Source organism: Branchiostoma belcheri, unplaced genomic scaffold (assembly GCF_001625305.1).
Source record: "Branchiostoma belcheri isolate BF01 breed outbred unplaced genomic scaffold, Haploidv18h27 scaffold14, whole genome shotgun sequence".
Classification (NCBI taxonomy): Eukaryota; Metazoa; Chordata; class Leptocardii; order Amphioxiformes; family Branchiostomatidae; genus Branchiostoma; species Branchiostoma belcheri.
The window spans coordinates 1727416-1739492 of record NW_017802824.1 but is presented as its reverse complement, the minus strand read 5'-3'; the positions used below and the strand labels follow the sequence as shown (position 1 = coordinate 1739492).

The 12077-nt window shown below is 41.3% G+C and overlaps 1 protein-coding gene across 2 annotated transcripts in view; it reads left to right on the top strand.

Annotated features, from left to right (window-relative positions):
• Nucleotides 1-12077, top strand: part of LOC109464690 (synaptotagmin-like protein 4) — a 53717-nt gene that overhangs the window by 35280 nt on the left and 6360 nt on the right. For both annotated transcript variants that reach the window (XM_019761738.1, XM_019761737.1), the window contains 4 exons: nucleotides 8029-8192; nucleotides 8821-8961; nucleotides 10833-11017; nucleotides 11638-11740. In XM_019761738.1, coding sequence (XP_019617297.1) covers nucleotides 8029-8192; nucleotides 8821-8961; nucleotides 10833-11017; nucleotides 11638-11740 — 593 coding nt within the window. The remainder of the gene's footprint in view (nucleotides 1-8028; nucleotides 8193-8820; nucleotides 8962-10832; nucleotides 11018-11637; nucleotides 11741-12077) is intronic.

Genomic DNA, 12077 nt, shown 5'->3' with positions numbered 1-12077 from the left:
TTGGTTCTCGGTTATTTTTCAAAGAAAAAATATAGAAGCGACGAGGACGAAAAAAATAAAAATAAAAACAGGTCTAGGCATCCTATTATAGGCTTAAATGCTATGGAATGAGCCATGAAGTCAACACAAAAGGCTGGGTTAAAATTTAAACATTGAATTTTGAACTTTTAATCAAACCACTGCAATGATAGATGAGAAAACTGTAACAACTAGGAAGAAAAGGACTTTCTTCAACTGTTGGGGGCAAAACATGAGCATTTTTCAGTTGATTCAGGACCAGAATCAAATTTTTTTTTGCAAATCAGAAAAAAACGAAGAGGCGAATCCGAGAACCAACAAATTAAATTGGTGTGGCCTGAAAATGAAAAAATAGTGTTTTGGGGGGTCAAGATGTCACAACTTTCCCAGAGGAGCATGCACCCAGACCCCCCTTGGATTCTGTGCTTGACATGTTGTGTCAAAAAAAGTTGAGATGACGGAAAAAAAAATTCAGGCTGGTTAGAACTCTGGTTTCTACTGTCTACAAACCTGACTTGTAAGGGTGATAACATCACTATAACATAGGTCATTTCCTCTGATACTAACTACAAAGGTTTGCTGTGTACTAACACTCTTCAGTCCCCATTCACGGTAAATATAGGGAATATCCGAATAATGCACCATCTGTCCACATGAAACAAACCTTGGCTGGAATAATCTGCTTGCCAAGTTTACTGGTTTAAGGAAAAGTGGGATGTGTGTATTTAAGGAACATACATTTTTGTACACTCATGGATTCAATTTCTTTGATGGGATCACTCACACAAAACTATTTTAAAGATTACGTTGCAGGTTTCTTGCACTGATTGTCCTTAAAATGTATAGTAACATACCATAGCAGAGATTATATAGCTGTTTGATGGCTCATATCAAAATCATTTTGTAAAATGTAATATTACATGTATGATCATTATGTTAAAGAGGGTCTTTTCAATTTTCGAGCTTGTTCAATTTTCAAGCTTGAAAATATGGCATTGACATACTAACCAAAGGAATGGTTTTGACATTTTCTATGCCAGGTGTGGTGGCACAGTTTATTTTTATTTTCCAGTGTGGTTTTTCTTGCCTTGGTTGTTTCTCTCAGATTAATAACATTATTCTGGTTGGTGCTGTGGCCTGTTTGACGTGTTGTGTTTGTTGTGTTGATCTCTCCCAACAACAGAGGGCAGTTCGACCTCGTCCGATAATTCAGAAACAGACGTAGAACAAGAGTTATCCGAGTTGCTGTCAGAGGGACAGTTACTAACACCCTCTTTGCCTGCCTACCCGTTAGGTGGGGCTCACACTGATCCTAAGGCTATTTCTAGATCTCCTGCACATTATAGTCTTGATAATACAGTTGCTGCTGATTCCTCTGACCCTATATACTTTCAGTCTCTTGATGACCAATCTAATGCTGGTGGCTTGTCTCTCAGTGACCAATCTAAGGCTGGTGGCTTGTCTTTTACGCCTGTAAGCCAAGGTGAAGTGGGGCATGAGAGTAAGGGTGCAGCTTCTCCGCCTTCTTCTAATGATAAGGAAAGCTCTTCTGGTGGTGGTAGGCGGTCACCGTCACTGAGCACTCCCCGCCCCGCTAGATCAGGCCGGTATCCTCGTCTTCAGGACATGCGCTCGAAAATCCTGCCAGAAAGGCTTCCAGGGGCTTACGAAAAACCACCCCCGTCACCAAGAATCAATCTCCAGTTCGGCCTACAAAAACTAGAGAGGCAGAAAGACAGAGAAGAGAAGAAAAAGGCATCTGAGAGACACAGCTCTTCAGAATCTGCTGCATCCAACCAAAGCAACCTGGAAGTCGATGTTCCAAACATACCAGAAGGGGAAGGGGCTGTCGTGTACTATCCAACGGTTACATGTAAGTCAGGCAACCTGCTTGTTACACCCAAGATCAGGTTTTCATCGTCTAAATCTAGTAAAAGTACAGAGAACATCAGCCAAGAAGTCAAAGAAGAGACGGACACAGTTAGTGTGATGCGACCAACAGTGTCAAGTCCTGATATCATGACACTAGGTCCAAACAACAATGATTATGTTGAAGGCAACATTGAAGAACAACCGGAGAGCCCTGTCAGCTATACGGAGAGAGAAGAGGAGCTGGAAAATATTCCAGACAGGGGAAGAATTCCTGCTAAGAGGGAATACTACTCACTGGTGTTTCAAGATGATCAGGCCAGAGTTGCAACAAATGCAGCGGTGACATCAAGAGATGTGTGGGCGGACGTTCCTAGGGGTTCAGTCTCGGATGCGAGCTTGAGTACGATCCAGGAGGAGAGCGAGTTTGAAGATCCGTACGCTGCCTCATGCAGCAGCCTTGACCTTCCTCAAGGGGAGATCTTTGCAGATGAGTCTAAAGAGGAGGTGAGGCGTAAACCGTACGGTGCAAGGTTCGGATTCAAGACTGCAGTTGATCCAGATCCATGGGTGGATTCAGTGCCAAGAAACAAAAATGCAGCAGGCGTTATTAGACCCAACTCATCGCAAAATGGACAATCCCGCCAAAGCGACAACCCTGCTGCAGTTGTTGAACCTCCCTTCTCAAAGACGTTGTTTCGACCCTTGTACTGCGCACCTCCTTCAGACATTGCGGAGAAAACAAACTCAAAAGCAAAGAAACTTTCACCATCGGGTGTGAACATAGAAAGTCCATCTGCTGTTGAGACGTCAACTGACGAGTCTTATGAACTGTTGTCCTCAAAAGAAATGTCATCTGCAGATGAAGACTTCAATGATAACATTGCAGACAAAACTTATTTTGAAGCAAAGACTGACTACATCCAACTGTTGTCTTGTGATTCTCAACATGTTGCAGAGTTAGTTGAAGAGATAAACAAATTTGACTATCACAAGGGAACCCGTCCATCTAAGTTCAATGAAGTAAACCCAGCTGACTTCAGAGATGCCCAGGAAAAAGCAAACAAAATGGATCCAGAAACTAGTACTGTTATAGATACAACCCAGACTGAACATGCTGAGATAAAAACCACTGAAGAACAAGCTGAAAATACATCTGTGAAGGAAGAAAGCCTGTGTCTTGTCAGGAAAGACACATCAATGGATACAAATGCTGCACACGCAGATGGTCAGAAGACCATTGCAGAGTGCGATGCTTCCGACACGTACATTGGACATCACAGTGACACAATTTTGAAAGAAGAACTATCTGGTAGTGAAGTTGTTGTTGCTGGAAATGCAAGCTCTTCAGCTGAAGTAACTTCCTCATCACTTAATGCGACTGAAGAATCTGATGATGTTGAGCAAAAAGAGTCAGGATCTGACGGCAATCAAAACCTTTCTGCCAAATCTCACGATTCCTCTCTGATGTCACCCATAGCTGAACTCACACGGAGAAATAAAAAAAGCCCATGCTCTTTTGACGAAGGCTTTTTGGTAGGAGACAATACTTTTGTGGAGGCAATTACAAAGGAAAGACCTAGAGATGATCATGTTAAAGAAAGTTTGACCCATTCCTGTTCTGTTGAACCTTATGGCTGTGAGGAGGCTGCTGAAGTGGAGTTACCTGACAACAAAGTTACACTTACGAGTGAAAAAGCTTTGTTGACTGTGACAGAAGCTCAAGTTGTCGCTTCTGATAATACAGAAGTTGATGTGGGTGAATCTCGTATTCACACATCGCCACATGAAGTGCAAATTCCTGCAGTATTTGTACAAGCAGTGACCAATAAGAATGATGATCTGGACTTGAATGATGAAAACCTGTGCTCCATGAACAGTGCTTTGGAATCACAAAGTGAAGATTCGAAGGAAATTGTAAAGAAACCTGATATTGAAGTGGTTTACAATGAAACTCAGGCTAATGAGTCTTATAACACAGCAGAATTGGAAAAAGATGCAGTAGAAGAAAGATTTGTGAAAGACTGTGTTCCAGATGTTGACATCAGTGCTTACCAAGTAGTCGTGGAAGAACGTGACTTAGAGAGCAGCACTGGGAGTGTCTATGTCAGCACTGAGAGTTACTTTGTTCAAACTCCATCCTATGAAACTGCACCAGAAGAAACTGGTATAGACCATGATTTATCTTTGGAATCTGACATGACCTCTCTTACCATTGCTGGTGAGAAACACAGTTGCTCCGACAGTGCTCCAAAAACAGAAGAAAGAAGTTCTCCTGTTCCTCGGCCAGATAGCCCAGTGGTTTGCGTCGAAACCATTTTTCCATCCAGAAAGAGGCAGCAGGAGAAATCAGAAAGTGATCCTGTTGAGAAGAAGAAACGATTTTCCTTCTCGAATCTCAGGCATTCCTTCAAGCGGTCAAGAAAGGGTACCGGCAGCCCAAACTTTCCCCCCAAACACAAACGGTCCACTTCTGCTCCCTCCTCTCTCCATCTTGTGCCTCCCGCTCCCCTTGGCCTCTCTGACACACTGTCCTCTGACACTGGTAGTAGTCCCCTGTGTACCCCTGTTTTTGAGAGATTTTTCCTTTCACTTGGTACAGGAATGGAAGTGGATGGGGGAAGCTACAGGGATCCGCACCACTCAGAGTCTTCCACACCGTACAGAGTGAAGGCTGAGAAGGACCAGCGTAACCGTCACAAAGTTGAGTCAACACACGAGCATGACCCATATGCTGTCCCGGCTAATAAAAGTGCCGTGGGAGCGGCCGTCGGTAATCGGCACCGAAGGTACACCCCTAGTAGCACAAGTGGCTCTGACCTTGTCGAGGTGACTCCACTCTCAAGATCTCAGATGGCTGACTCGCCACACTATTTTGGTGCAAACGGCCACCGTCGTTTTTTGGAAAAGGCCGACCTGCCATCGGAATCTGAAGAAGAAGATCCTTACGCAGCCGATAGTCCGGCGACGCAGAGAAGCGCTGTCAAAAAACGTCTGACAGCTGATGTAGACCTGGTGTCAGAATCTGAAGTTGAAGACCCGTACGCAGCAGAGAGTCCAAACCCTGTCACTCCTAGTGTTCACAAGGGCGCAGCCTTGGACACAAGTGCTTGGTCTGACACGCCAGAGGCTCTGTCACCCGAGAGCACGTACAGGAGTCGATCCTTCCAGTCTGACACGGAGAGTAACATCAGCAGGCGCAGCAGATCGACAACACCCACAGGTGCTCGCAAGCAGGTATTTCGACGGCTGATTTCCAGAACACCGTCTGGCAGGCTTAAAGACAACCCTGCTCTGCTAGAAGCTTACACCAAACTCACTCAGTCTCGGGGGCGCTGTAAGTCTTTTAGTGGCTTGTCTGACTGGTCCTTTGATTCCTACCCTGCCTCAGAGGTGGGGGCAGCCTCTGAACCTGGAGGTTATTATCATTCTTCTCGTTCTACCCTGACTTCGTCCCGTGAAGCTGTCCGTCAATCCCGTGCTCGCTCCTTGGACCGTGCACAAGCTTTGAGGCACAGAGTTTCCCCTCCCGTCTCCCCTACTAACACTCGCCAGTACAGAACAGCATCCGAGGAAGAGCTGGGCCGCCCGACACTATACGCAGGTACACAAGTACATGTACAACAATTGGTGTGGTCGTATCAAGGTTCGTGGTTGGAGGAAAGGCAAAAGTTGAATCGGGATGACCCTCATAACCACTCAATGTCTTCCATAAGAAGTTTACCAGTAACTTTTCTCTTATCAGTTACCTAATATCTTAATTTGGTGGTGGTTACTATTAGTAAATTGATTTCAATTTTGTTCTTACTTGTGCATGGCATCCCCTTTGACTTTTGTTGTCCTTCATTTTCAAATGCTTACCTTACTTCAAGTTGATATTGTTATTGTTTTGTTTTGTTTAATTTTCCATTATCATGTTTTATTGTCACCTGACAATACATGTAACGCCATCAAGTATTTTACTTGGTATGTCTTTTTTCAACAATGTATAATGTGTATTATATTGAACTAATTCATGATTTTATGATTATGTGATGTTGATTTGTGTTCTTCGTGGTTTCTGATGTTGTTTGTCCTATGGATTCTTGACTCACTTGCTTCTTTATACTAAATTTTGTCATCACATGAAAAGAATTAAGATCATGTTAATGAGATTTAGTTTAAGGTTGAGCTTCCAACATTCCTGAAACTTTTGTTGTCTTTCATTTGTTTTGTCTTGCCAGCCTCATGTTCTGGAAAAAGAGCTGTAATTCTTTTGTGGTCTCACATGTGGATTGTACACTTGTTCTGAGCCTTTCGTCCTCTCTGAATACATTTTGTGGTCCCTGTCAGCAGGGTGAAGATACACATAGCTGGAGGAGCTGCTTATTCCAAATCCTGATTCTTCATTAATGTTACACTGCCTTGGGTCTTCTCTCTTTGAAATCTGTCCTTTATTATGACATCTTGAAGAGGGCTTATAGTAGGTGATTGTCGTATGTTGCTGCAGGCTGTCCCACAAAATTCAGTGTCTAAATTACTTAGAGTCACATGAGACAGACCTTTGGGGCATGGAGACTGGAATAATAGTTTGCCAAGCTAAGTACACATAGTCACAGACACTCTCAAGTGAGTCCACAGTAACTGACAGTTGACGTTTAAACAGAATTTTGGATGTATTATAGCTGTGAACCCTGAGATTGTGTAACTTAGTCTTTCATGTCATTGGGGTCAGCTAATTAACGTTACATAGAGTTACATATCCCCTGGCCTAGTCTTACCTGTAAATATATTTTTACAAGAGTCAGGGATGCAAGAGTCAGTTGAAACACAGACTGAATATAAATTATCTTAAAAGTTTGTATGGCTGATGACCTTGTCTATAGTCTTCAGATAGAACACAGTTTTACAGACTTCAACAAGCAGGGCAGAATGTATTGGCTGTAATTTACTATCCAGAAGTTGAATAAGTTGTTATACATGTAGTATTCAGGTGGCATCCATTGGACAATTAAATGTTGGACCATTAGTCACAATGGTCCAACTACTGGATAGTAAATTACAGCCAATACCTTAGTCTGCCCTGCTTGTTCAAGTCTGTGAAACTGTGTTCTGAAGACGACAAAGCCATCGGCCATACAAACTTTTAAGATAATTTATATTCAGTCTGTGTGTCAACTGACTCTTGCATCCCACAAAACAAAATTATAGCATCTATGAGTCACAATGGTCCAACATTTAATTGCCAAGTGGATACAATACTGAATACTTCTTCAACTACTGGATAGTAAATTACAGCCAAATATATTCTGCCCTGCATGTTTTAATCTGTGGAACTGTGTTCTAAAGACTAGACTGTAGGCCATACAAATTTGATGTCTTATTAACAGGTGTTTTACTTTTAGTGGGAGAATACAAGCAAGGTGTCAAAAGTCGTTTCAACTGGTAGTTTGACTTCTCCCTAATACTACTAGCATGTGACTGGTTAGGTAGTCATAGGGCCTTGAAAGATTTAGTCATCAATTAACTGGACAAAAGACTATTTCTCACTGCCTTAAAGGCATTCCCGTGGATAGCCCCTACCGTGGGAATAGAGGATGAGTAGGATTTATGGGCTGTCCATAGAACAGGCAAACATGCCTATAGGGCATTCATTATGTAACAAAGTATGTTGATGAAGGTAAGACATCCAGGCAATGAGATACACAAGAAAACTGTTACTCAAGTAACTGGTGACAGAACCTCCCTGGTTGCTTGAGTAACTGTTACTGTACAGTTTTCTTGCATATTTCTGTAGCATAGTCTTTGCAGATAATGTTTTGTCTTGCTTTAGAATTTATATTGACAAACATATACAGTACACAATCTTATCTTACTTTTACTTTAAGATACTTTTTTTATAACGCTGTATAAGATCAGGATAAAATGGGAGAGCAAAATGACACATATTTAAGATACAAAGTGTATATAGACCTACTGTGTAAGCTTTATTTTCTTTCCTACTTTATGTGTTTCAAATGTCTGTCATTATTATTCCGTAACTGTCCACTAAATGTGCTCAACAAGTTGCTGGAACAGTAAGTCCTTTATTCTTCTGTAGTTGAGTGAGAAGAATTTGGTATCCAGTGGAGATAATGAGTGTTGATTTGTGTTGTGGAGCAGATGAGCCCGATAGAAGAGCAATCAACGCGACGCTGCCCCAGGGCACCCGTGCTGAGGTGGACGTACATCATCATCACAACGAGGATCGTGTGAGCAGGGCACACGGCACCCCCCCTGCCAAGAACAGGTCCATCCCTACTGTAGCTGTGGAGGATAGCAAGGAGGTGTGTAGGGGGACCTGGATATTTTGTCATTACTCGTCATATACCTTCACTAAGATTTCACTACAACCTGATTTACACACAGGAAAAGTACATAGTTTTGTACCGTCAGGTTTCTACCCATGTGTAAATCGGGTAAAAGAGATCATTGTGAAAATAAAACAACTGCAAATATTTCCCAATTTACAGTATTCGATTGACAACAAACCCAAAAATGCAGAAACTTTTATTAGAATGAGTTGTCCACATTTAATGAGAGAGAAAGTAATGAAAACATCAATGAAAATTCTGCATTGAGACAGGATAGGGGGGATGAAAGACACAATGTTATATGTACATGTCACTGTTATGGCTTACTTCAAAAATATGCAAATCAAAGTATATGCTTTCCTTCGCAACTCAAGAAAAGTCCTGTTCCTCTCTGCATTGTCCCTGATGTTCCTACCCCTTCTCCTACAGATAACCTGGTATCCGTCATTTCGTTACCTTGAAGAGTTTATGTACATGTTACCATTATGGCTTACTTCAAAAATATCGAAATCAAAGTGTATGCTTTCCTTCACAACTCAAGGAAAGTCCTGTTCCTCTCTGCATTGTCCCTGATGTTTCCTTTCTACCTTTTCTCCCACAGATAACCCGGTATCCATCATCTCGTGACCTTGAAGAGTTTGAGGATGAGGACATCGATGCGTATGTCAGACAGTATGGCAGTGGTAGTGAGAAGAGCGCCAGCGGGAGTCAGAGAGGAAGTTCTCTGGGCGCCTCCATGTCTGTACGTCTGCGTATCAATACTTCAACATACACCTAAAGGGTTAATCTCCAAGCAGATCTGTTTGGTGGCTGCAAAGACCTTTTCAACTTGGCCAGGCAGTATCCATTTGCCAGACAGTATCCATTTGCCAGACAGTTACTGTATCCATTTGCCAGACAGTATCCATTTGCCACCCCGTTTGCCTGGCATACAAAAAGATACCAGTATAAGAAAGAGAGCTCGAGAAAAATGCCTAAAAACTTGCCAAAAATAAGCCAAAACCAAAGCCTCTGCGAAAAGCAGGCCTTAGAATTAACTTTTTTTTCTATTGTCCCAGCACTGTCCTGAAAATAAATTTCAATTGTCCCGAAGTGAGGATGAACTGTCCCAATGTGTTTTTCAGGAAGTGAACTTGAAGTCAACAGGAAATTTTGAGGAGCCTTTTCCAGAGCCAAACAAAAGAAGGGCTGACATTCTGATGTTATTTTTCTATTTGTCCCAAACTGTCTTTTTAGTTGTCCCAGCTTAAATTTTAGTGGTCACTGGCCATCGGGACACCGTTAATTTTGAGCACTGACCTAAAGGGCTCACTAGCCTTACCTGTAATACCATATCTTCAGTCAGACTCTAGCCAATAAGCCAATAAGACTTAACACCACTGCTATCATCCACTTTTAAGACATAATGCAAGTTTACAGCCCTCTGAAAGATGCTATCTAGATACTGTCCTTTCATGAGTAGTGATTACATATAACAGACCATGTGTTGAGCGCTCTTCAATTTAGAAAAGTTGATGCAGTGGTTAAGAGATAATTTACAGTGACTAAAAGGAATCAGTAAACTTTTTAATGTCCCTCTGGTTTTAGAAAGGCTGATAGTTGAATGTACATGTATTTGGTATGTAAGTGGTAAAATGGAGTTGCACATTGTATCTCCAAGCCCCCTTCAGAAAAAGCAATTTTTAGGCATGAAGGAAATGTATATACAATGTACCTGATGTTTGTTGTTTAGTTAGGTAAAAGGAAAAATGGTTACTTAGTGCCCTGTAACACCATACCAAGGGGCAAGTTTTCTGCCTAACTAGTACACTGGATGAAAATTATACACTGTCTGGTGAAGTCTTTGCTCCATATGGTATAATTCAGGATGTGCAAATACCCATGGTTTATTCTATCCTATTAGGCACAATTGACACAATCTTGTGTGTACAAAACCAATACTTACCATATAAGTGGTCTAATTTTAGAAATACAATATATTATATCCTGCCATGCATGATGATAAGGAGACAAATGTATTTGGCAAAAAATTATATTGAGGATTAAAATATTGGCTTAATGTCACGTCTGTAAGTGATAAAAATCATATGACATTCATAAAATGATTTTTCCAGATTACCTTTAGGGCAGCAGAGAAAGTACATCATATCATGAGTCACACAGTCAGTAGATTGGCATAAAGCCAGATTTTCAATGGATTGAAAGATACACACAAATCCTTTGGCTTATGATATTCATATGGGTGCTGATGCTACATGTACATGTAATCTAGTACAACAGATTTCAAGAGTCTCAATGTTGTAGACAGATTTGAATATATCTTTACATGTAATGGTTCCCACAACGCAAAAATAGGTACTAGATATATAAAGGAATGCTTTGTTATTAGAAAAAAAACTTGTGATTAGCCCACTCGATTGTAACACTTTATCAAAGACTTGTGCTAGCCCTTACTGTTTGAATAATCAAGATATGGTAGGTTTTATTCGACATTAGGTCTTATCCAACATTTATTTTATTGTTTGTTACTCTCTTTATGTAGTTTGCCATACATACCATGTGCAATTGTCGTGTAATAAAGTTCTTCTTCTGTAATAAATTATTATGTTGTAGGGAAGCAGAGAGAGTATTATGAGTTACTACAGTGATGCAGGAGATGGGTACTATGGGAACATCGAGATCACTGGAGACATCCTGCTGTCACTAGACTACAACTTTAAGAACATGGTGCTGGCTGTTCACATTAAGAAGTGCCGGGATTTGGCTGTCGCTGATGAGAAGAAGAAGAAATCTGATCCGTAAGTTTTCTTGTTCATTAGTATCATTACTATACTCACTCACTCACTCACTACCTGGTTTATCGTCTGTAGTTCCCCGTCTTCCAAGGGTTAGACGTGCTTGCACTCTGATGCTGAGGCTTGATGGCAGCCCGCCACTTGCCTCTATCCTGTGGATAATTCTACATTAGAATTAAATGATAACCTGTGCAAAAGCAGTGTTGATTCTGATGATTTGTGTCCATATCTGACATCTGATCCCTTCTCTTGGCTTGACTTTTCTGATGAAGATTTCGAGGGCCTTTTCCTTTTCTGATGCAGGCTCGCTGGGGGATGACATTACGCGACATTAAGCCACTTGGACACAGTGGCTCTTGTTCTTGTTTGTTTGCCGGAAAATACATCATATAGTGGTGGAGTGAAAGTGATGGAGTGAAAGATACCTTATACAGAACTAAGTTATATATGTCTATGGCATTGATTAAAAGCTATCTAATGAACTATAGCATTATAACACAGTCAGAGAGAGAATTGCCTGTCGAATCAGTTAGCCTAAAGTTCTAAAGGTGTAAAAAGTTTAACTTCATGGATGTGTATTTTGTGAAATACAAATATTTGTTCCCACCCCACCCCCTCCCCAGGTATGTGAAGACCTACCTTCTGCCTGACAAGACCAAAAGTGGCAAGAGGAAAACCAAAGTCAGGAAGCACACTAGCAAACCCACCTATGATGAGGTCCTCAAGGTGAGGATGACAATATGACATATCCTTACAGTATACCTTTATAATACCTTATAAGGAGAAGGAAAACTCTCCATGTAACAGAAGAAAACTGCCATGGCTCTTGGTTTACAGCCTGTGTGTAAGAAAGCAGGACCAGTAACACATCATGTAACTGTAAATTTCATAATTATATACTTTGAATTTGAAGTGGTTTTATCACACAGTAGGAGCTTTTCGCTGACTGTTATACATTTTGCAGTTGAAACAATTCTGTACCACAGTAGTCATACTAGCGAGAAGTCTTCATGACGTAAATTCATGTTAAAGCAACTGCCACAAAAACTGAGAAAATAACATC